The 26,060-nt window shown below is 40.7% G+C and overlaps 1 protein-coding gene across 3 annotated transcripts in view; it reads right to left on the bottom strand.

The window, feature by feature from the left end:
* PHACTR2 (phosphatase and actin regulator 2) overlaps positions 1 to 26,060 on the bottom strand; it is a 133,883-nt gene that overhangs the window by 35,414 nt on the left and 72,409 nt on the right. For 2 of the 3 annotated variants that reach the window (XM_024747985.1, XM_024747986.1), the window contains exons 3-7: positions 22,576 to 22,656; positions 17,668 to 17,826; positions 11,319 to 11,558; positions 7,126 to 7,660; positions 1,270 to 1,475 (exon numbers count right to left, since the gene is read on the bottom strand). In XM_024747985.1, the coding sequence (XP_024603753.1) occupies positions 1,270 to 1,475; positions 7,126 to 7,660; positions 11,319 to 11,558; positions 17,668 to 17,826; positions 22,576 to 22,656 (1,221 nt within the window). The remainder of the gene's footprint in view (positions 1 to 1,269; positions 1,476 to 7,125; positions 7,661 to 11,318; positions 11,559 to 17,667; positions 17,827 to 22,575; positions 22,657 to 26,060) is intronic. The other variant, XM_024747987.1, reaches the window with a different exon arrangement.

Genomic DNA, 26,060 nt, shown 5'->3' with positions numbered 1-26,060 from the left:
AAACCCTGAAAAAACCACCAAGTATCACCTCATCTTTCGGACAGTGACATTTGAAGTTTATTCTGCTGAGACGGCATACCACGGAAACTACTGATTGCATAACGCCTTTTCTTTCTCGAGTCTTAAACACTTAGTCCCTTTGCTTATTCTGTAGAGTAAATCCTCGTCTTCCCTTTTCCTCCCCCCACTCAGAAAACCACACTGACAAAAGTCTACCTGTGATACCTATGTTTTAATCCTAAATTACCCAGGAATCCCTGATATCTCACATAGAATAGTAAATACCAATGAATGATAATGACTTTTGTTATTTTTGATTTGATTGTTGTTTGATGATTTTTTCATTGTTTAGTACAAACCAGAAGGAATTTGACAATGCTGTTTAATCATGAATATATTAATAACTTTTCATAATCTGTAAATTCAATTCCGTACTGAATCGCTCCCAAGTCATCTTTCTCAGAAGATTATTTAGAAAATAGCATTTTTCCAGTTCCCTAAGTTATATATAAATGGTTGGCTTTATCCACTTTACTATCATTCCTTCTTAGAAGGCATACCACCTTTCTTATCATGGATGAGTGACTGTTTTTAATTCTTAAAAGGTATTAGTCATTCTTGACTCATTCCTCCTTTTAAACCACAGTATAAAAGTGAGTGAAATTCTTGGGCTTCCCTGGTGGCACAGTGGTTGAGAGTCCGCCTGCCGATGCAGGGGACACGGGTTCGTGCCCCGGTCCGGGAAGATCCCACATGCTGCAGAGCGGCTGGGCCCGTGAGCCATGGCCGCTGAGCCTGCGCGTCCGGAGCCTGTGCTCCGCAACGGGAGAGGCCACAACAGTGAGAGGTCCGCGTACCGCAAAAAAAAAAAAAAAAAAAAAAAAGTGCGTAAAATTCTCAAACATCCCCCATGAGTAATCCAGCAAATCCTGCACTGATGCTCTTTATTCAAGAAAGGTCCCAGTGTGGAAGCGCCATCTTTGATCAATCTGAGAAAGGCCTCTGTTTGACTTTCTGGACAAATTCAAATATGCATACTGGCCTCATAGACTGACTCCCCCACCGCCCTGCCCTGTGGAATCATCTTCCAGAAAGGACTCTCATCTAAAGCTAGACCTCAGAAGATATACATTTCTAATCTGAGAAAGGCACATGAGGGGAAAGAAAACATCAGGTGTCGGGCTCCTGATGAGGCTTTTGCTCTTTACAGGCTGCAGCTGCTTCTGCCCACCACAGACTTCCCTCCCTACCTCTTGAAAAGAGCCTTACTTTCTCCACTGCCGTCCTCGTCTTCATCCTCTTCATCGTCATCGTCATCGGTATACAAGACAGGCCCATCAGAGTCAGAGTCATTGGCCTGGTATTCCCTTTGGCCTTCGTCCTCTGAGGCACTGAAGGATTCTGAAGATTCTCCCATCAGCCCAGGAGTCAGGAGCTGAGGCGCTGCCTTCCCCAGCTCGTCTTTGGTTGTGAAACTGTGAAAGGCACAGAAACATGGGGGTGGTGTGAAGCTCAGAGCAATCCTCAGGGATGATGCCGGCACATGAGACAGAACTCTAGTTTCATAAACATCCTTCAGGCTGGTGAAAGGAGAAAGCAGACACAAGCCAGCTAATGTCACTGAAATGGGGCAACAATACTGCATTCCTTAATTCCCAAGGCTTTAGAGTCTTCATCCGTAAAATGAAAAGGATTGACCAGGTGGTGACTGACATATTTAGTACATGAATATTGTAAAACTATGTTTTGAACATTTATTTTTCCCTAGCAATAGGAGGTTCCGTGGAAAGAACAATGGGCTAGCGGTTCTTAGATATTTGATTTTGCCTCCACTTTTTCTTGGACCTGTAACTCCTACTTATCTTTCATGTCTAGCTTAAAGCCTCAGCTCCCTGAGGACTCTCTCATTGGCCATCAGACTAGTTCCTTGGCCTCTCTCCCTGCTCCCACGGTGCCCACCGCACTGGAGCACTTAGTATACTGCATCTCAGTCTGCCTCCCCAGCCCGCCAAAGTTCCTTGACAAGCAGAACTCATATCATGTCGTAGCCCAGCCCAGTACCTAGAACGGTACTGACACAGAAAAGTTTATCTTCTTTAATTGGTATATGAATTAATCCTACTTTCATCATAGTCAGTGTATTAACAGTAAAAAATTATATATCTTCTCCATTTGTAAAACTGCCTGTCATAAGATTATACTAATAACATGAGATGGAAAATGTGAAAGCTAAGTGGACTCTTTAGAAGAAAGGTGATATGTCAGGATGCAATGAGTTTCTATTATTTAGCTTGGTAAGAGTCTCTGGCTTAAAGTTACTATAAATATACAAAGCTTGCCAATTTTCACAGACCAGAATTTTAAAAAATACTTTACATCAAAAACATATCATATCAAAAACAATGTAATCTTCATTTTAAGATACAGAAGTTCCCCACATTGCTTTCTGATATAAATAGAAGAATCCAAATTTGGACGTCACACTTCTGAAAGACCGTTCAGTGCAAAACATGTGCTTGCTGTTCTCACTGAAAAAAATAAAAAAACAGTTCTCTGAATGATAAAAACAGGTAAACTTTGTCAGAATCGGAGGTACTGACATTCAACTTTGTGGATGATAAGCCTAAGCGTTCTCAAAATTCTCTATTTTTCACTTATTAGAAAAATCCAACAGCCAAACATTCTTGTTTTCAAAGAAGGAAATACGAAATTTGTCTTAATTGTGTGAAATACATAAAGCCTAAAATTGACCGTTTTGACACTTTTGAAGTGTGCAGCTCAGCGGCCTTAATCACATTCACATTGTTGCGTGACCATCACCACCATCCACCTGCAGAAGTTTTCATCTTTCCAAACTGAAACTCGGTATCCACTAAACAGTAAGTCCCCATTCCTCTTCTTTCATCCCCTGGCAACCACCAGTTTACCTTCTGTCTCTATGAATTTCACTATTTTACGTGCTTCATATAAGTGAAATTTTACATTTGTCCTTTTGTGTCTGACTTACTACACTTTGGATGTCTTCAAGGTTCATCCATGTTGTAGCATGTGTCAGAATTTCCTTCCTTTTTAAGGCTGAATAGTATTCCATTGTATGTAGAGGCCACATTTTGTTTATTAATTCATCATTCCATGGATGTTTGGGTTGTTTCTACCTTTTGGTTGTTGTGAATATTGCAGCTATGGACACTGGTGTAAAAATATCTGTTTGAGTGCCTGCTTTCACTTTTTTTGGCTATATACACAGAAGTAGAATTGCTGGATCATACGGTAATTTTATGTTTAATTTTTTGAGGAACCACCATATTGCTTCCAAAGTATGAAATCTCATTTTAAATAAGATTTCTTTTTTTCACAGTCTGGATTTCTAGCATACTGCCACTGGAGGCCACTGTGGGTGACCGAAGCACGTTCACAAGATATGCCAATTAATAACACATTCTGAAGAGCGGAACAAAGATACTTCAGGGTTGAGTCCTAGTATGTGTTCGTATCACTGTTCATTAATTTATCATGATACCAATTATTAATTTAATCTCATCATTTGCATTTTATAATGTTTTGCAGTTTTCAAAGACTTCTGCATATATTTACAACTTAACAATTGTTAATTGTTAAGTAATTTATAGTTCATGGAACCCAAGAAGGCCGTGAGTGAGTTGCCCCAACGAGGTAGCAAGGCCAGTCTACAACCCAGACTTAAAACCCTCAGTCTATCAAATGTGATGTTATATTTTAGTTTTATACTTAATATTATGTTATATTGATATTATAGATTATATTTAACTTAATATTAAGTATTTTACTCCAAATTTTTATCAACCAACTCAAGACTCGGCTCTCATTTTCCCCCTACGTTTCTTGGCACATAGAACAATACAATGAACTCTATTAAGGTTTGTGGAAATGAACTAGAAGAGTCAAGTCCCATTTGGATATGGGCTCCAATTGGGGTTAGTAGTTTCTGCCTAAAATTATATCAGAATTATATGTTACTGATGCTACCAACAAATCGAAATCTACCAAATAGTAACTACCCTGCACTATGTGAATAGAAGCAGGTATTTTTACACATGGCCACTTGTCTTCTTTAAAGTTTTCACATTTGTATTCCAAACAGAAGCCTCTTCATAAAATGACAGGATTTTCACACATTCGTTGACTAAACATAACTGAGGGAAAGTTCTAAGTAAAGCAAGCGACTAAGAGCCAGAAATTCTAACTCACATATCCACTTAAAAAGGGAAGAAAGTATTTGGAAGGAAATTTGAGAGACTACTTATTCCAAGCTCCTTAACTCAAGAGCAAACACACACCGCCCCTGTGAGATGAACTGCAATTGAAATTTTTAATTTTGAAGGATGTACAGAGAAGAAAATCTCTATGCCCGCTTCTAGGAAAGCATTATGGTTACCTTGACTGACAGGAGAATCTATTATAAACACCTCAGTGTCCAATGATGTTCTCAGCTCATTCCCTGTGATCACTGCCCCCGTGGAAGTGGAGAACAGATGCTCACCTCTTCCGTCTGACAATCCTGCAAGTACTTGGGGTGAAGACAGATGTCAAGCCCCCAGCATGCAGCATGGCGTTTAGCACAAGAGAGTGCCCTTCCTAAAATGGTTGTGCAAGTGGGCTGGACAGAATCAGGTCACCTGTGGAAATGGGCTTTCTCAGTGCTTAAGACTATCTGAGGAATTATTTTATATGTTACACCTTGTTCTTTAGTATATTGAAGAGTGAATCCATATACTTGATCTCCTTCCCTAAATTCGGACTTTATCTTAAACATTTGTACTTCCTGGGCATGTTAGACATTATTTTGGTAAAAACCAATCTGAACTGTAATGTTTTGTCCATTTTTGTATCTTTGGTGCTTAGTACGCCGCCTGGCACATAGAAGGTAAGCAAAAAATACATGGTGGAATGCTGAGTGACTGTTCAGTTCTAAAGGCTGGACTTGATGCCAACGCTGGCAAACACTCATAATGAAGTGAAGACACCTGCTCTGTGCTGGAAGTATTCAGGATACCATAAGCATTCATTTCAATACCTTCTTTTCCCCAATCATTTATTAAAATGTCAAATAAAATAATTTGTACTTTAACATTTATTTACCTTTCCTTGTCTTTCCTTTGAATGACGGTACTCAAAATGAGAGAAACAAACACAAAAGAAATTGCAAAAGAGGTAGAAGCAGGTGCTTTGGAAACTTATGAAATTCCTTAGAGCGCTGAGTGTGATGTGCAGCTCTGGGCTTGCGTCCTGACTCTGCCACTTACTACCTGGGTGATCTTGGGCAAACCATGTTATCTCTCTCAGCATCAGTTTTCTCATATATTCAACAGAGATATTTCAGGGGAGACTTATGTGAATTAAATAACTGACACTTCCTGACATTAAATAAGTATTTAATAAATGGAGAGTAATATCACTAGCAATTGAATAATTAAAAGTGGTATTTTAGTCTCTTGATCCAAATCAATTTAATTAATGTACTAATTTTTTAAAGTATAACAGGACAAGGATTTTTTTGAAAGAGGAAATATTAAATTATATATTGTAAAGAGTGAATTTGGGTTTTATTCTTAGAAACAGACGAGGCTGGATTTAAGAGCTCCAAGCCTTCCCTAGACAGAATTGGTAGTGACATCTACTACACTCTGACAGTCCTCTTTCTTACACCTATGGGACAGCAGAGCTAACATGTCTTATTTATCTTTAAGTAGAAAATTTATAGGACTTTGTGAGTGATTAGATCTGGAGGACAAGGGAGAATGAGGACCCTAGGATGAATTCCAGGTTTCTGGCTTGGGCAACTGGATGATGGCATGCCTATAGCATACCAGATTCTGTACTGGTTGGTGGGGATACAGAGGTAAGTAAGACATGGTGGTTAGTTCTGTCCCATAGGTAGGAAAAAAGTGCTGTTAGAGTACATGCAATAACCAATTCTGTCTGGATGAATATTGAAAGGCTTCACAGAGGAGATAACACTTGAGCTGGGTAGGGAATTGAGGAAGTAAGAAAGGTAGCTGCTCTAAGGCTGGAGGAAAAGGAGTTGGAAAAGAGTTCTTTCCTGATGCTCTTTATTTTCGGAGGAGGCTAAATAACTTGTTGAAATGGAGGTGGGCAGGAATGGGTGAGCAATCTGGACGTAAGTGGTAAAGATGTAAGTAACCACTATAAGGGAAGAGGAGGAAACTGTCTAGGAAAAAGAAAAAGGACTGCTAAGCAGTGATGAGGCAGACTCTAAATGTCCTTGAAAGCACAGATCTGAAGTGTATCAGTCAGTAAGGCCAATGGAATCCTCTCCAGCAGCCCGTGGCATTCCTGGGGCAGGGCTATGAAAAATCAAGACACACGCACCCCAGTGTTCATTGCAGCACTATTTACAATAGCCAAGGCATGGAATCAGCCTAAATGTCCATTGACAGATGAAAGGATAAAGAAGATGTGGTACATATATACAATGGAATATTACTCAGCCATAAAGAAGCATGAAATAATGCTATTTGCAGCAACATGGATGGATCTAGAGACTATCATACTAAATGAAGTAAGTCAGAGAAAGACAAATATCATATGACATCATTTATATGTGAAGTCTAAAAAATGATACAAATGAACTTATTTACAAAACAGAAATTGACTCACAGACATAGAAAACAAACTTGTGGTTACCAAAGGAGAAAGAGGGGGGAGGGAGGAATAAATTAGGAGTTTGGGATTAAAAGATACACACTACCATATATAAAATAAACAACAAAGACCTACTATATAGCACAGGGAACTATATTCAGTATCTCGTAATAACTTATAATGGAAATGAATCTGAAAAAGAATATGTACACACACACACATATACACGAATCACTTCACTGTACACCTGAAACTAATACAACATTAGAAATCAACTATACTTCAATTTAAAAAAACCAAATCAACGGCTGGATTACAGGTGTGCTTACCTAACATTACCTAACAGGTGTGCTTACCTAACTAGATTACATTATAGAAGAAACCAAAGTAGGCTCCTTCATTGCCAGCAGAGTGATTCAGTGACCTTTAGTACCCAGCTTCATAGGAATACAGATAGAATATGGGGTTTTTGTGCCGACTCACCATTTTGCATTTTCTCTGCTAACACTTAAGCCAGTGCCTGAGTGGACAGTGGTGCTGTTTGTCGCCTCTTCAGTCCAGAGAAGCTGACTTGGGTCTAAGGCAGGGACGGGCAGGTCGGCTCCGTTGCTAGCCAGGACGACAGGAGTGTCTGAGGCAGCAATGCTCTGCTCCTCCAGAGGGGGAGAAGCGGTGGGGGGAAGAGGTGCTGGAGCCACAGCGGGCAGAGGGACTGCGGACTTGGGTCTGCCTGTGGTCTGCTCCTCGGTGCCAGGGGCAGTCTGCTCGGGTTTGAGACTCGCCACGCTGGTCTCCGAAGGCTCTCCTTTAAGGTCAGATATGCCAGAAACGGTTGCATCTGAGGACGGTTGAGACGTTGGCTGCTTGCCAGTTTTTTTCTTGCCCTTTGTGATTCCTACCATCCCTGTTTTGCTAGAAACTGTCTCCTTTGAAGCTTTAGGACGAGATGAGGTGGAGGAAGTAGACGGTGAAGCTGTTGCTTTGGAGCCAGTTGTTTTTCTTGAATGAGAGGAACCAGCTAAAGTAGAGAGATTTTGCATTAAGAGTCAAAGAAGAGAACACTTTTTAAATAAACTAACCGAGTTGCAATCGTCAATGACCATGTTCCCTTTAAAGTTTACAAATCTGTCTGAATAAATGCATAAAGGGATATAGGCTAATGATAATAATGGCCTTGTTTTCTGCCCCCTCCTTGCCTCCAACGGAGGAGCCAGTGACACTTGAGGCCAAACCCTGAGGGTCAAGAGTCCTCTGTCTACTCCCTCCTCCAGTCTTTAGCTGAGACAGCCAAAGGGAAATCCTCACCTCCTTGCCCTATGGGTCACCTGAAAAAGTCCCTGTATGTTCCAAAGAAGGGACATTATAGCGTGTAGAGGGCACACACCAGCAGCTGTCTGGGTATAGTACAAGATTACTCTCATCACAAACTGTACATGTTGTATGATGCCTTTCTGGGAATGGAGTGGCCCACATTCAGAAGATGCTGGAGTATATACCACCAGCTCCTGTCTGGCCAAAAGCAAATTTACTCATCTTAACTGCTAAAAGAGCAAACTCCAAACCAGCTCTTCCCAATGGCTGTAGAGTGGCTTGCCGCCCTGCCCCATCTCCCCAACTGCAGCGATAACGGGGCAGAGGGAAAACCCATGGCCACATATGAAGGACAAGTCTCCTTCAAAACATCAAGAGGCAGAAAAATGTCTTTTTTCTTTTTTTTACAAAAAATGTGTAAATGGGTAGTGTTTGAATAATCTGAAAGGAAAGAGTATCATTTTCAGAGCTTCTAAAACTGCTTATGCCCCTAGAGGGCCTTCATCAGAGGATGGCCATGGCTATGGCAAAACAAAAAAGTTAACTCTCCTTTTCATCATCACAGGAAATACATTTAAACTCCTATGACCTTTAGGATCGATACATTTCTCCTAATTGCTTTTTCTGTTACAATGTTGTATATTCCCTCTTTTTCCGGAGGGGTCAAACTATCTTCCACAGAAGAACTAGAAAAATCTTGTTAGTATTGTGGAGCCAAAATCCACACTGCATACAGCTGTTATTTATTGTAACTTACCTCTGGTTATAACTTTATCGAAGTCAGCTGGGAGGGTCAGGAGAATAAGAACAGATAAAGGAATAGACAATGAGGTGTATGACTTCACTAGCTCTGATCTACTGAAAAAAGGCAGTCTCACTTGGTGACACAAATGCAGGCTTAAAACAAGTCTCCATGGCTTGGGGGCTTTATTATTTTAGATATCCGTAATTATGAGAACTGCCCTCCCCCATATCAGGGCCTGTCAATGTTTCTTTGAAATAAACAATCCTCATTTGCCTATAGGGCAAACTTATTAAGCATACCCCTACAATCTAAGTCCATTCCAAATGTACCTTTCACAACCAAGATGCTAGGGACTTGCTGTCTAAACATGTTCAGTTATTTCTTGGGGAAATTGAACAGAACCGTTTCCACACATCAATTCTAATAATTTTTTCTTGTAGAAAAGTCTTTTTGTTTTTCTAACAGCAAAGTTAACTTCAGCCTTGCTTAAGGAAAAAATTTTTTATGCCTAGAGTGCAAATTCAAGCCATGTTACTATATTTCTCTTTTAAGTGTAGTCTAAAATGAGGATTTTGCTGAAATGTTGCTTAAGTTACCTTGAATTATAGCCATGACTAAAAAAGAAATGCCACCTCTCCTCAGTTAAATACTTGTGTTGTTAACACAGCGTGTAACGAGAAAGAAAAAAAATATGAGATGTTACTTCACCAGCAAATGTGCCAACCTGATATCTGGTGATCTGGAGGTCTACACTAACTTAGTAACAGAGGAAGAATCTGAACCAATAAATTTTTTTAAGAGATTAAATGTCTGACTGAAAATCAGGAGTGACATTTGAAGTATCTTTTCCAGGAGGTCAACTTTATTCAAATAAAACAAAGTTACCATGTAGAAGGTTCTAAATGGTTACAAATGGAATGTGAGTAGGATTCTGAAGGAGTATTATCAATATTTGATAAAAAAAAAAAAGATCCTTGCACGCTGGGCTTGTTGGTAGACTTCAAGGCAACTCCTGTTTCTCTGTGATAACCTGAGAACAGCAACCTTTTTCACACTGAGCGCCAGTTGGGCCTCTTTTAATACAATGGATAACATGACTGTACTTTCCTCTTAGGAACATCATAAGTCTATAAAAAATCTTCAAGTAAAATATCTGGAAATAACTCCAAATCTCTCATGAAAGCTGTCACCTGCCCTGGTGTTAATCACCAGCCTTCTTCCGAGAGAAGTAAGAGAGAGGGCAAGCCGAGTCAACCGTGAGCTGCTGCCACGTGGAGCGTGGGGAAGTGGGTCCTCACTCCCAAGGACAGGGTGCGAGTTTGGGGCTTTACGTCAGGAAGTAAATCAGCACCTGCCTCACTTCAAGCACTGCTCCTGAGGTGTGCTAGGAAGTCTGGGAAACACACACAGACACCAACAAGAACAGACACTGATGTGTGGTGGAAGCTGGTCCCTGAGAAAATGGCCCGTAGGCACTGTTGGCAAAGCATTCTGAGATTTTCATTTTAGAGCTTATTAGAAAATGAGACCCAGACACACAAGGTCAAAGGTGGTAGACAGGAACACCAGGACACAGACATCTATTTGCATTCTGAGTTCTGTCATACTGTCACCTAAGCCACTCTCTGAATCTGAGCATTATGGGTTTAAATTACAAGGGGGAAAGATTAATACCAAGGCATATCCTGGTAGCTGGTTTTGAGAAAGCTGCTGCTGATTTTAAGGAAAGTAAGGTTTGCTATAACACAGGAGAATTTTTATGCATGTGTTAATGGGAAAAAGATGCTCAGCATGTATATTTGGAATATGTCCTTTCAAAGGTTGGATGGCAGGAGAGGCTTCTTTATTCCACTTCACTAGAATGGGGGCTCCGCTTTGCATTAAGCGTATCTGATGTGAAAGGAAAGCTGGACACACATGACATGAAGTGATGTAATCACCCAAACATCCCCCGGTGATTTGCAGTCACAGCTTGTAATGGCTCCACTAGATGCTTTCCCTTGTAACACACTGAAGTCTATGAGGTTGGGAAGGGGGCACTGAGCATGTAACTTCCAACTCTGCTGTGCAGTTGTGACTCCAGTAGAGAGTGGTGGCATGAAGCACTGAGTGATATGAACCCTTTGTCATTTGTCAGTAGAGGGATGCCTATAAGGTTTAAGACATTAAGATCCAGCAAATATGTCAAAGAGGTAAGCATCATGTTTTTATGTGCAAACTTAAGATATTTTGAAAGAAAACCCGAGCCAAAGAGCCACCCATAAACTCAAACAGGCAGGCCAGTTGCTGTCTGAATAACGTCAGATCACATCATCACTATTCATCAGGCAGACTACTCCCTGTTTCCTTCTACTGGGTTTTGTGCAGATAGTGGATACTCAGGATGAAAGACGTCTATTCACCCTAAACCTAATGAGGTGAATGGATCAAGTGGTTGACTTTTCTTTGGTAGAGACAGCAACAAAGGAATCTCCCGGGCATTCTCTGTGTCAAAGCTGAGTCCACTGGTGTTACATCCTAAGAGAGCAGACACCAAAAAGGCCATCATTCCTAGAAGAAGAAATTAGCCCCACCCCAGCGCCAAGCACCCTAGACTCAACCCCACAGAGGGCATACTCACCAGCCTCTCGGGTTGCATTTCGGCTTGTTGGCTTGGGTGGAGGGACGGGGGCCTGCTTACCAGGAGCCTTTGTAATTGTTTTAATAGGAGGTACTTCGTCACCCTTGGGGCCGGCCCCAGCAGCGGCCCCTTTTGGAGGCACAGGTGTTTTTTTGGACTTAGGTTTGGGTGTAGGTTTAGGAAGAGCTGGAAGAGGTAGAGCAGGAGCTGCCGGTGTTTCAGAGTGGTTTTCAGGGTTCTCTACAAATGAGAAAGTGAACAGAAGCAGACTGATACAGACACACACCATACACACCATGCAAACAGAAGGAGCGAGACATAGTGCAACAGTGAGACAAACATGCAGCTGCTTGGCCCCTGGGAACCAGTGGGCTTCTGCACCAGAGAGAGTGAAGAAGGCTGGGGTAAAGAAGATCAAAGGCTAAAAGCCAAACTAGGGTGTGCTCTCCAGGTCCAAAAATCACTCCTGTGATAAAATAAGACTACACGAGTGACTGTGATGAAGTTAAGTTCAGGGTGAGCGTAAATGTCCACCACCAGGGGCTGACACCAACTTCGAATCGGTGGTTGCTGGACGATGATGTGGGCATGAGTGCTAAGTTTTTAACCAAACTGAAGAACTCCAAGAGTGGCAGATCAGCGCATTACACACACGGCCACAGGGTGAGGCTGACGGCACAGCAATGGTTGGACTCACAGTTACCCTCCACTGAGGGACTTTCTCAGGAGAACTCAAGCCCCATCAACCTGAAAGGGATCTGTGCTCTGTCTCTGTCTCGTTGTGGTCAAAAATCAATTATTTTCTAAGCTAAGGGAGACTCTCTAGAATCTGGTACAGGAAGCACAATGCACTGAATAAACTATTTTCTATTATTAAAATTTTCTCAAGTTCTCCCAGTGCACTAGGGCAGCTTCCTGTTTTACAATAACTTCCTCTGACCTTTTCAAACCGTGTCACAACTGTAGGTACTGGAGGGTGCAGAAACCAAAAAAAATATCAAATTTGTTTTGTAGTGTAAACACAAGTAATGAGTTTAAAAAGATAAACGTTAAAATTTATTTAAAAAATCATATCTAAGAAGGCTCACACAGATTTTGCATAACTAGAGTAGTATCAGTTTCTCATTTTAAAAAGTGGGGATGCTGAACGTTCATCCACATATTCACATCCTTATCTTTTCTAATTGTGACTAGTTAAAATTAAAATACACTTTGGGGGGGCTACCCTTGTGGCGCAGTGGTTGAGAGTCCACCTGCGGATGCAGGGGACGCGGGTTCGTGCCCCGGTCCGGGAAGATCCCACATGCCGAGGAGCGGCTGGGCCCGTGAGCCATGGCCACTGAGCCTGCGCGTCCGGAGCCTGTGCTCCGCAACGGGAGAGGCCACAACAGCGAGAGGCCCGCGTACCGCAAAAAAAAAAAAAAAATACACTTTGGGTCCAAAGAGCTAAGCAGCATTTCAAAATGGAGCACAACGAAAAGTGTAAGACAGCGTTAAGACAAGACTGAGCCTTTACTGTATATGTTCTTCTATTATCAAATGAACAAGAAAGGATTTTAATATTGGAATGCATCACATTTTATTATTTCTTTTGTTTCATTTCTCATCCCAGTGAGTGTGAAGTGAGGACTCCTCCCCTTTTTTTTACATCTCCATCATTCTACATGTATAACTATCATAAAAGTGATTGAAATTTCAGTATGTAACGAATAAAACTTTTCTTTTACCTTCCCTCAGTCATGCAACCCACCCGTCACTGCAGCCCAGGCGGACTCCTGCACTTAATTGTACTCGTTACCTGAGCTACTTAGTCAACATTTCTCAGAGGCTACTTTGTATGTCTGCCTTTCTGTTTATATATCTTGTCTCTTCAACTAAGCTGCTTAGCATCCATAATACAGGAGTGGCGCTCCTAACCCACCAGGTCTGATACACAAGGCCACTGTATTGCAAGAGTCAGAGTTGAGAACAATACAAGTTGACAGTCACTGAAAACATTTTATTTTAATGTAAAACATACAAATGTACATTGATTTGCTAGTCTTTTGACTTAGGTTAGAGGCCTGTCCTTTAAGTCCATCTTTGTACCTTTAGCCCCTGGCATAATGGAGATCCACCAATAACACCATCCATGGTGAAAGCCCATCACAGTGATCTGCACCACCTGGTATCCTAATTCTCTCTCCTGCTACAAAGCCTCACATCTCTTATCCTCTGCCTTCATGGCATATTACTGAGGGATCTTTTTTCTGTCTGCCTAAGCTTTTTAAATTCTAAAGTTATATCCCAAAGAATCCAGCTTCTCAGTCTGGGAGGGAGATGGTTCACTCTATGACAGCTGGAAATTTCAATTCCTACTGGGTTGAGAATGTACATACTACACGCAAACTTCCGGCTACTCCTGGAGAAGCGTGGTCCACTCCTCCCTCCTCTGTAAATTCTATCAAATTATCTGTGTGTGTTTGCCATATGGCCAATGTTTATGTTTACTCTGCAGTGATTCCTAACGGGTATATGTGCGTGCGTATGTATGCGTGAGCACACGCACGCAAACAGTATACTTTTCTGACTAAATTATAAACTGCTTTTGTCTGAAATTTTATATTCCATCAGGCAAGATGCTCTAAACATTATGTCTATTCAGTGAATGTGACTGATCAGCTGACAGTTACTAACACACACACACACACACACACACACACACACACACACACCCGTGGGAAGTGAACTCTTGTATCTGGGATATAATGAATAACGTCAAGAGGTATTTTTTACTATTAGCATATGATCTGAAGAAAAGACATAAACTGATGGTGTAGAGGAGTATTACTTTTTCAAGAGGAGGTTAAGAAAGGGCTGCCTATGCACTCTGGCTTGGTGAGGATACTACATCTCTTAACAATGGTCTGGAGGTGAGCTACTGACTACACTTCCAAATTTGCCTCCTTCCACCACAGGGAGAGTCGAGTCCAACAACACTGAGGGCAAATCTGAGAACTGCAGGCGGCCTTCACTTTGCCTAGAATGCACTTGCCCCCATTCCTCTCCTTTGTCTGCCTGCATCCTTCTTATCTCCTCCAGGTCTCAGTTTAGAAGTATCTTCCTCTTAAGACCCAATTTTGGTCCCACCTGCAAGCTCCCTGGTTTGCTGTCCTCGGGCCTCCCAGAGCACTTTGCATCTTGTATTACAATTGCCTGTGTACGTGCTGGTCTCCACATAGGTCACGATCTGCTTGAAGGCAAAGGCCGTTTCTTAATGCACAGTGTGCTCTTTCCCTGGCCCCCATGGCTGCCCTTCATGCTCACGTGGGGAACAAATGCAGGTAAGATACTTGTTACTTCATGGAAAGCCCTCTACAATGACTCAACAGAAATAATATCAGATACTTTGCAGATTTCTCATATTTAATACCAAGCTATATTTAACAGATTGCAGATCAGTTTTTCTGCTTATATATAGATTTATTGATAAGGAATAATGGGAGACTAAGAGGCCCGAAGGCCTTCAGGAAAATGTTTCCAGTGTTAGGCAGAAGAGGCCCAAGACCACCGCCCTAACTCAGAATCAGGTGCCCTCAGGAGCCCCAGGAACACCACGTGTCCTAGGTAGAACCTACCCCCAGAGTAGTGGGAGGCCACTTGACATTCGTTTTGTTTTCTTTGACGCTGATGTTTCAAATATTAAAGTACTGACGTGCTGTCTCAAAAAGAGATACAAGCATCTAGGATGGTATGTGATTTGGCTTTGCAAACATAACCAGTTATATATGAAAAGAAGTTCTTGGGTGAGTTGACTTAATGCAAAAGGAAGGGGCACACTGCACCCCAAAATAAAGGGTACACTGAGAACATGAGAGAGCAGATTTGCACGGTAGTAAGTTCAAATAAGAAGTGAGATCAAAAGAGGAGCAGAGGTAAGAGTAACTCTTAAGCTGTTTTCTCAGTATTAAATGCTGTCTTTCCAGAGCGATGAATGGTTTGTTTATAAGATATTTTCTATTTAACATGATACTCCATGATGTTGGTCAGGAGTGACATTCTTTTTACTGTCAGGAAGTGGTTTCCATACCAAATGCTTCCCCTCACTCAGTGTGGCTCCAGCAGGGCCACTGTCTACACAGCGAGAGGGAGGCTCCTCTGTCTTACTGGTGCTGGGGCACCATGTCCACCCTTCCCATCTCCTTATGCACAGACCAGCCAAGCAAGATGTTATCTTGGACCTTATTTGACCAAAAAGAACTGAATGTACTAATCCAAAGTAAAAAAATAAGAAAACAAAAACATCTCTCAAATATCCATGAACCTATGAAGCCTGCCATCTTTTTGGAACATCAGGCCTGCTGGTTTAATTAACATAAAACTGTCAGCAACTTTTTATTAGGCTGATAAGGGAAATACGGCCTTTGAAGTCCGTCCAGTCCACTGACTGACATTCCACACGGACCAGGCACGCACTAGAGATGGCACTGTTACATAATGAAGGATGTGATTTTGAATGTGAAAAGGCTGTAGCAGGGACAGAGCACAGATGGATTTGAAATTTAACAATGTGGTGAGACAGGACAGTTGGACTAAAAAATAAAAAAGTAAAAAAAGAAATCACTGCATTTCAACTGAAACCTCTTAAACTCTACTCAGGTCTGTTTTCTCTTATGTTCCAGGAATATTATCATTAAAAATTTTAGTTAATTTCTCATAATCAGTTATGAGAAATCAACTAACATATGATCTTAAGCATAACCAGAGCCCTTCAATGGAAACACTAAGTAAAGCCCCATGAGCACCATACTTAATATGGAATAAAGCAAAATAAAAAATTTCCAACAGATTAATAATAGAGGCTTCTAAAATTTTTAAAGGCTAATTTATATTCAAGTAATAAGAGGTTATGGACTTCCTGAGAAGATGATGTTAAGTTGTGTTTGTCAAATGTTCTTCTGTTCCCTTTGCCTTTGGAGGATTTGGGTCAAGAACAGAGGAAGAGAAGTTTCCTTCCAGCAGTTTCTAAGAGTTCTCAAAATGCCTAGAGAGCCCAAACTAGGTTTGACAAATTTATGCCATCCAGCTCAGAGGCAGGCTTTATGGAAAAATAGCATGTTTTCTGAGGATTCATTTCTATGCAGCAGGAAATCATCTAGAATCTCCCAACAAAGCATTACCTTACGGGGGTTTCAGTTCAGGTTTGCATAAGTAAGAGGCTTGGGGGTTCCTGCAACCGATAGGAATGGTATGGAGATGTAGTCAATCAGTGACCAGGAACTTGTGAATGTTCTGGGGGTCCTTGATAGACAAGTATTTTGCAGTTCTGCAATCTACCATAGTATTTCACTTTGGAAACCAAAGTCTCTAAAGAAGCCTTCAGGGAATGGCATAATTGCCTCTGGCATATTTTGAAATTTCCAATTGCACAGACAAATCATGGAGCAGAGGTTGTGGCCATTCCAGCAACCAGAATCCCCGGCATTACTGGGAACTATTCCTGGGTCTCCCAGAAATGCCTGAACCTGGACCAGAACTTACAATGTTGGGTGTGCGGATGCCACCAGCCAAGCTCCCACTTCTAAAGAGATAATGCTGGGCTAAGCGAGCCATCTTGTTATGCTATTCCTCCAAGCTGAGCTGCTATAATTTGAAAGTAACCAGCAGAGAAAGATGTTCAGACTGCTGGCTTTTTTTTTTTTTTTAAAGATACTGAGGGGCTTCCCTGGTGGCGCAGTGGTTAAGAATCCACCTGCCAATGCAGGGGACATGGGTTCGAACCCTGGTCCAGGAAGATCCCACATGCCACAGAGCAACTAAGCCCATGTGCCGCAACTACTGAGCCTGCGCTCTAGAGCCCGCGAGCCACAACTACTGATACCGTGTGCCATAACTACTGAAGCCCGCGCGCCTAGAGCCCAAGCTCCGCAACAAGAGAAGCCACTGCAGTGAGAAGTCCACGCGCCACAACCAAGAGTAGCCCCTGCTCGCTGCAACTAGAGAAAGCCCGCGTGCAGCAACAAAGACCCAATGCAGCCAAAAATAAATAAATAAATTTTTAAAAAAAGATACTGAGAAAAAGCTCCTGAGGAAAGGATAACATTCCCAGACATCTCCAATGATAGAAGAGGCCACCCCTTCCGATTCTTACTATTAATTAGCCCCCTTTAATAAAACATTAAATGATGTGCTTATAAAATGGATGTAGCTACCTGAGGAAACCATCCAATTTCTCTTTGCTAGTTATCGTTTCTCTCCTCTTTGTATTTGCAGAACTCCTCTCTACTGGTCTTAGGATCACTATTTGAAGCCTAAGTCCTGCTTCTCAACTTTGAGCTGTAAAAGAATATGGGGTTTCTCTTGATTTTACCTTTCTTATCTTCTGCCTTTTCCTCCAGAGGTGGTGCTTTTTCAGCTACAGAGCCATTACCTTCTTCAGATTTTACTACATTTTCCTCTCGGGTAGATTCCTCTCCGATGGGTATCATGTGCCCGTTTGAATTTTCAAAGTTAACTGTTACATCTCCATCTAAAAATGGGGAGAGAAACACCTAGATGTCTAACTTGATGGCTTTCTTAAAACCAAAATTTCCAGTTACTAGGCCTGTAGGGTTCAGGTTTATGTTTCAGACCTGGGAACCAAATACATCCTGGACTATTTTCACCATGTTTTACTGAATAATTCATTCAAATGAAAGAGCTAGAAAATTCTTAGTCTTGGAGGAAAGAAGCTATGGAGGGAGTATCCAGGAGCCATCTCAAGACAGTTAGGAACGATTAACCTAATTATAAAATATCCCTAGGCAGGAGAGTCCCTCTCTTCTTGGGCTTAGTTTTGGTTGAAGTCAATACTTAGGAGTCTCTTTGTCATTCAGAAACTGACCTGTGAAAAAAGGAATCTGAAAAATGGAATAAACATTTTTAACAAGCACCAAAAACACAAGGTGAATGCAAATACACAAATAACATGAAATGCAACTACACATACAAACGATTAGTGGGAGAATATGAACATTTCCAAGCACCACTGTCTCCAGAATATTACATCCATGACATGTTAACTTTACACAGTAATATAACTGCTACTCTATTCAGGGAAAGATGGCAGTAAGGCTAACTGTATTTTCATTTTCCTATTTATGGAAATATTAAAATGTACTCAGGGAATTGTCATATATAGCTGACCAGTAAGTCTTTAAGTTGGGCTAATAATAATTTGAAAACATTAGGAAAAAATGTAAATAAAGCAATTACAGGGGAATTAAAAAAAATCACAACTGAAATTAAAATTTATGTTATCTAAATCACAAATAAGTAATTTTAACACCCCTGAATGTTTATAAATTCCTAAGAGTTTCTAAAGTGAGAGAGATTTTGCCGAAACTCTTAATTCAGTGATGCTTGAAAATTTAACCATAGTTCATATCAGGAAAATTTTAACAAGCTGTGCTACCACTGTAAAAGTGAAATTAATGATTGGAAGTTTTTACTTAACAAACTTGAAGAAATGCATGATTAGAGCTGATTTTATGCAATTTTTGATTAATCTTATTTTGGCAATCATTCTAAAACAGAGACCATCTCCCAAGTTTTCATTAAATATGATTGAATCGCTTTGGCTTAACAATAAAATCCATTGGCCTTATTGACAAAAACAAGCATGGCATTTTAATAAGTAAAATACATGTCACAGAATTATGTCATACTTAAAATGAACAACTGTTCCTTATTCACGTAACTTCCAAGTACCTATAATCCGATTCCTGTATAAAACTAAAATAGACAACAATTGAAGGCAATGCCATTGCAAGTAGATCTCAACTATTTCAATAAAATTAAGATAATGATTTTTAAAAGACTATACAACAAACCAACAAGAAAACAAAAGATTCTTAGTTCTTATTACTGGATTCCAAGAAATTTGCTAGTAAAAAAAAGAGGGAGGGGAGACACAACATAATATCCAGGTACTGGATTAAGAAAAACAAAAAATAATATAAGAACAGAAAATTCCAGACAAAATAGAAAACCACTTCTTTATATAAAAATCCTCAATTTTTAGGTAACCCAAATATAAATTTACCTTTGTTTTCTATGATTTTAGTTGGTAATGAAAACATGTTGAAATCATGTTAATGACAATTTGTTTTAACCATTATTACATTAAAAATTCTTTAGTAGACTAAATAACTAATTTTTAAAATTCAGAACAAAAAAACCTAGAGAGAAAATTAAATAATTGTGGGCACAAGAAGAAATTGGATTATCACAAGATAGAAAGAAATAATCAACAATGTAGAAAGATACTTACTCTGAGATATAAAGCCAAAGTATAGGAAATAATAGAAAAAGGAGTCATGTTTGTAATAAATATGGAATTCAAGAATAAAACAGAGGAGAACTGAAGTTATTATTAATTAATTGGTGTGTGTATTGAAAAGGTTTTCTAGTTTTGCGTATTATTTTATCAATAGAATTAAAATAAGTCAAGTCCTTGATATAGTTTATGTATGTAAGTAAAATACAAGCTCAGCAAAGGAAGGCAAGACAAGATGCTGAGCCAGGCTGCAGGTTACAGTAAGATGTGCCCACTCCAAGTCTTACAGGAGCATTTGTATGCAAAGGAAGGAGAAAACTCAGACAAGAGTCGTAAGCTTAAAGTAAACCAAGAGATAAAACACACAGAAATAAGTGGTTAAATAAGAAGCATGAGAGTATTTGACGGATTTCCCTCTTTCTGGTAAACTGGTACATTGGGGATACAGTTAACAGAGGAACAGAGACAAGAAGAAAATCATGTAAGAACAGAAGTTGAGTGACTCATTAGAAGGTTAAAGAGGACACCATGGGAGAAAAAGAAAGGAGGCTGTTAATGCAGGCAAAAGCATCTACATGCCTTCATGTTAAAGCTAGGGAAAAGATGGAAGGTAAGAACCAGAAGATGTGACTAAACCTGGAGCAGACCATGGACTTCTCAGGAGAGAAGGCCAATCACTGAATTTTTAGATTGAAGCTAGATCTTGGCATAAAAAAGGTCATCTAAAAGGAATAATAATAGCTGGGAGTGAAGGTATGGGGTGGAATGGGATGAGGTCAAATCCAGGGTAGCTGGCAGGATTTTAAAAGTCTATTTGGCTCACTGAATAAAGGGCATGATTGACAAGCACTGTCAAGAGCTACGACGAGGTCAAGAACATGAAGGCAAAGAATGGACCTTCACTGGCAGAAGAGACGAGGTTTTCACCAAGCACAGCAGCTTCCAGTCTCTGGCTAGAGCTGAAAACAGACCGAAATTCTCAAGATAATTGTTTTTGGAAAAATGACAGAAAACTATTTTCCCCAGCCCTTGGCTGAAAGTGGGGAAGGGCTCTATTTACAATAAGCCTCACTGGGAACTTCTAAGTATTTGGTAATTTCTGTAGTTCTATATAGGGACCATGCAAAAAGTAGAAAGTAAGATTCAGTAATTTATGACTTCCCAAACATTAAACCTACTACACTATGTTTATGTTAAAGACTGTTTTGTTATTTTATGTTTTAAAACTTTTCACGTTCGGTCTGCAAACATTAAATAAAAAAATCCAATAGAGTCAGATTTCTGGAAAGTAAGTATATGAAATTGTAATCCATCTTGCAAATAGTTTAACAGATTAGGCAAAATAAAACCAAGCAATATTAAGCATTTCTTTCAGCTGACCACTGCCACTTGTCTTTAGAAAAAGTAAACACTTTTCTAGCTATAATTTTTAATTGGGTAAAAAAAGAGTTCTTTAGTCTCTAACTTTAATACTCATTAACAGTTTCGATCAGAAATGTTTCCTTTCTTTGAAAAGGTTTCCAAATAAAGGACACCAAAACAGTGCACTGGCCCACGCTATAAAGGTGATGGCCCAGCATTGAGCTTTCAGTGGACATGTAATTTCTCTGCCGTCTCCAGGGAGATTAGGGAGGAAGCAAACTCTAATACCAGTAGCAAGCCCACCTTCAAGTACAAAAAATGTTAAGGATGTACATTTTTTATTTCTAAAAGTCCCAGGAAGGAAATGACTAGCTTCAAGGTAATAGAAAACTAGGGACTACTTTAAGTTCCTTCATAAAATGGAGTGAGAAAAGTACAATAAATAAAATACCTAAAATTTTGAGGGCTCAAGAAAAATGGCAGTATTCACTCCAGACGTCCCTACTTTCTCTGCAGGAGTACAATAGTAAAGCATCTCCTAGCTCCTTCTAGAATATTCAGATGCTGGGGAAAGCGTCGCATTTGGACTTACAAATAGTGAATGCCTAAAGAGGTTAAGCTCTTAGCAAGGAATATATATCAGGAAATGAGAAGAACTATTATTTCAATTCCAAATCAACAGCATTTTATTTGTGCCTATAAAAGCACAATAATAATATTTTACCCCAGTAAATGTTTAGAGGGGTGGGGTGAGGAAAGGCATGAGGTAAGTCAGCAATGTTGCAACAAAAATTTCCTTTAGTTTTATAGTAGTGGGAGCAATGAAACTCATTCAGTACTATTTATTTGGAGAAATAACCATCTTGGTATTTCTTTGGAGGGTCTATCTCAGTTTCTATCTAATCCTTGTCTTTTTGAGAAAGATTCCCCCCTGGGAGGATAGAGGAAAAAAGGGAAGAAGATTAGAGGTTGGGGAAAAAACACTTGGAAATAATAATTGTTAGTGATATGGTGAGACAGAGCTAGATTCAAAGAAATGAAAAGAGAACAATGCTGGGAAAATTACTTGAGAGAACACACAAAGCAGATTAATTTAATTTGCCCATTAATCCTTATTGACCGTACATTTGAGTGTATTACAGAGCATAAAGGACGAGAGGTCTGTTTACCATCTCTTTTCTCACTCTTCTCTTTTACTGGTAGACTTAAGAAACCAAAAGGCATGAGCCAAGCTAAAACTTTGCATTTACTTAAACAATTGAGTTTACTTGTATAGACAGATTGAAGCTCAAGAACAGAGAATGAATCATGTAAGCATTTGTATCTTATCTGTATCTCCTGCCACAGAGTAGCTTTGTAAAGCTTTAGGTTTAGGGTGACATATGGTGAAGGACTCACCAAAAAGGTCATTGAATTTCTTCTCTAGAAAACCTTAGATTCTCTGCAGCCCACAAAGGCATTCTGAATTAAAGCAAGATTCTCAGAGTGTGGTACTTTATTTCCCAAAGACCATGATCATCTTAAATTTCAAAAGAAAATGAAAGAAAGACCAAAGAAGGAAGGATCAAATTATTTTAAATGTATGATTAATTTCCTCACCTTGATCAGGCAATTCCTTAAGAACTCCCCTTCTTATCAGCTCCTCTCTACTTTGTCTTGTAGAAATCTTCCTTTCTAATACTTTTAAAAAGAATAAGCACAAGTAAGAATCAAGTCATTGCTTAAAATAATTATGAAAAACATTTCAAGTAGAATTGAGCATATTCATTCTGTTGACTTGAGGCTCAAACCCCAGTTTTTCTGGTTGCCTAGCAAACCACGTGATTGGAATCAACATAATTAGGACAGGGCAAATAACCCTAGCCCAAGACCTGAAGCTCAGCCACTGAGCCTCATCTTCCAAATAACGGAATGTGGCCAAGAATCCAGACACATTATCCCGTATCAACTATGGAGCACCAAGGCTACTTCTCACTTGGAAATACTCCTTTCTTTAGTAATGATGCATTCTAAAACACAGGCATCTATGAATGATGAATGTGCAATGTGTGAATGCGCTTACATGGAAAATAAACTTCCAGTAGACACGCAGGTAACTCATCTGAACCCCAGACAGGAGGGACTACTTTTCTAGTGTTTTCTTTCTCACATCATCTATTACAAAAGTCCAACATTTCTGTAATTCTTTTCCCTGCCATACTCACAAGTTCTAGAGTGTTCTGGTGGATCCCCTGACAAATTCCAAGTCTTGGGAGGATGGAGTTAATTCATGTTTTCATAGTATGTAAAGGAATGGGAATCTCAACACTGACTCTTTCTTCTTCTGGAAGAAATTAAATTCCTGGTACAACTTCAGAGTTTAGGAGTTTAGGAGCTCAGGGTGGGACTTCAGTAGCATTCACCTTATATGCCTATAATATTAGTTCCTAAACCCTACATGTCTATATGACCACTAGTTCCATTTGCCCCTTTCAAGGGTCATACCATCTTCTAATCCTTTGAGCCAACATTCCTCAAAGTGCGTTCTGCCAAACTCTATTCCCTCTGGATGTCCTGTTCAAGAAAGCACCTTGACACCTAAAACAGGGCCACAGAAGGGATCTACCTAGGGCTCTTTGGGGAAAAGGAAAGGTACGTTGCTAGAGAGTGGGTATGCACAGTGGGACTAGATTCTGACCCCCCCCTAAAATTCCTACCCCTGGCTTCATAATTTGCAAATCCTAAAGTCACCCCGGACAACATAATTTCAAGACCTAAATAAAACCCCATTGTCCCAAGCCACACCCTCACACATACTGAGAACGTGTTTTTTGGGGGGTGCTCCAGGTGGCCTGATGCTAGGACACTGAGTGGGGGAGGGAGGGACGTGCCTTGGACCAGCAGCTTTGTATTAAGCGATGACATGAGCCCCAGAATAGCAACACTTAGTCTCTTAAAGAAATTGGATTTTTTCCCCCTTTCTGATAACTAGGAATTATGTATCTTGGTTGCCAGAAAAGTCAGAGAAAAGCTTGATATTTACCATAGATTTCATATAATTCATGGATGAAATCTGCTTCCTCCTTCTAAGCAAGTGACCTGACTTCATTTATATTTTATGTATAGCATATGTGTACTTTTTGTTCTAAGTTTTGTCCAACTTCTTTTTTTGGTTAGACTCAGAATGTAAACAAACAAGAAAATGAATAAATGAGTGAGTAAGTGAATGAAAGGTCAAAAGAATGATACTGAACATCTCATTGGTTCACTTGGAGACACACACAGAAACCCCACGCCCCTTTAGGTCACTCACCCAGCCCCACTCTCCACCACCCCTTGCAGAAGCAAGTGACAACAGCTCACTGAAATGTTGGCGATTTCAACACACAAAGTTACCTGGGTATGGGGGGCCAGAAGGAGCTGTTCTTTTATGGGAGCTCTTTTATGTAAAAAGAGTACCGTTGCTTAAAGGCAGCTCCAACGTGTTCAGGTTTTGTCAAAGAGGAGAGAACCCCGGTCAGCACAGGAAGCCAAACAAGAGCACCCACAATGCCACTGCGGCACTGCGGAGATTGTGTGAGGGGTTCAGTAGGACCCTGACCACTGCAGTCTCACGAGATTGTAGGACCCATTCACACCTGGCTGGGCCTCCAGCGGGAGCAGGCCTCTGAGACCTCTCACAGCGGGATCTCAGCCCCTACTCCTGGGGGTGGGCCCAGAGACCCCCAGCTGTGCTGCACTAAGCTTGAGGTTGCAGGCACCACTGGGCACAGGACGAGCCCACATCCTGGGAAACTGAAGGCATTGCCTATTCAGAACACAGTCATTGTGGCCATCTGCCCCTGGCTCTTAGGAAACAGAGCTTCTAATTGTTTGCTCCTCTGGTAAAGTGGCCCAAAACACAAAAGAGTTGTCAGAAGTCTTGGATGCTAGCTCCAGAACTTCCACGGCCAGTTGTGTGATGTTGGGAAGTCTTCAAGTTCCAAGGCCCCTGACCCATTATCTGTAAATCGAGGGATGAGATTCAATGGCCGCTAAAGGACAGGTGGTCCAGCTCAAATAGTGGGTGATCCTGGATCACTAATCAAGGCCATTCTGTAATCTCTGCTTTGGGCACCTTTTAAAAGGTTTCATATTTGAACTTAAAAAAAAAAAAAAATCATCAGAGAGCCCGAAAATATCCCCTTGTTTCTGCCTTTCCGTTATGGATCCCAGAGGATGTTTTAGTTTAGTGTTAAGTTTTCTGTTGCTTTAATTCTAACTTAATCTCAGCTAAAAATCCCTCCTCTTTCTTCCATGTAAATACTGGAGCTAGACCTCGGCAGCTTGGCTTCCTGCCAAGAATCAAACTCCACTGCTTTGTTCTTTTGCTCTACCTCCTGTAAAGGGGCCCTGATAGGAAAATGCCTTTGGCTATTTGTTTGGTCTTTGGCTGAGGGCATTTTTAACACATAATGCAGATATCTGTGTCCTGGGCCAAGGAGAACAAACTACAGGCAACTAAGCACGGAAGGTATTTTGTCAAGGCACCAAGTTCCAACCACCGTACTCCCAGAACAAGTATCTCACTCTTCATCTTTTAAAATATGTGCCTCATGTTTACAGAGTGTCTGTGTGTTTGCAGAACACATTCACTGGACACTTTTTCATGGGCTCAGAAGTGTCTTGCATTGGAATGAATCCGCGAGGTCATTCTAGTCCAACATACCACACAAAGCAGGAGTCCTTTCAGGAACATTCCTAAGATGTGCTCACCTCCCTGAAGACATTCGGAGGCAGGAGGGTCCCTCTGTGGCAGAGCCCCCTCCAGTTCTCCATTGCCCTCACTTTTAGGAAGGAATACCTCACCAGGAGCCAAAATCGCACTCCCTCCCTGTAACTTCGGCCCATTAGTCAAGCCCACGCTCCCCACAGCTCCAGACTTGAGCCAGTCGTCTGTGAGTGGAAAACAGCAAGAGTGACTCTGGGTCCACTGAGAGCAAAGTGGGTCATGGAAACCTCCTAGAATCTGATCCCAAGTATCCACCAGCTGCTCTTGGACTCTGAAGCTCACACTCATCTACTCAACAACAGCAATAATGCTGGGGGAGGGGGGCGCGGCTGCC

Source organism: Neophocaena asiaeorientalis, unplaced genomic scaffold, assembly GCF_003031525.2.
Source record: "Neophocaena asiaeorientalis asiaeorientalis breed wild unplaced genomic scaffold, Neophocaena_asiaeorientalis_V1.1 scaffold123, whole genome shotgun sequence".
Taxonomy (NCBI): domain Eukaryota; kingdom Metazoa; phylum Chordata; class Mammalia; order Artiodactyla; family Phocoenidae; genus Neophocaena; species Neophocaena asiaeorientalis.
Note: the sequence above shows the minus strand (reverse complement) of the source record. Positions and strands in the feature narration are given on the sequence as shown.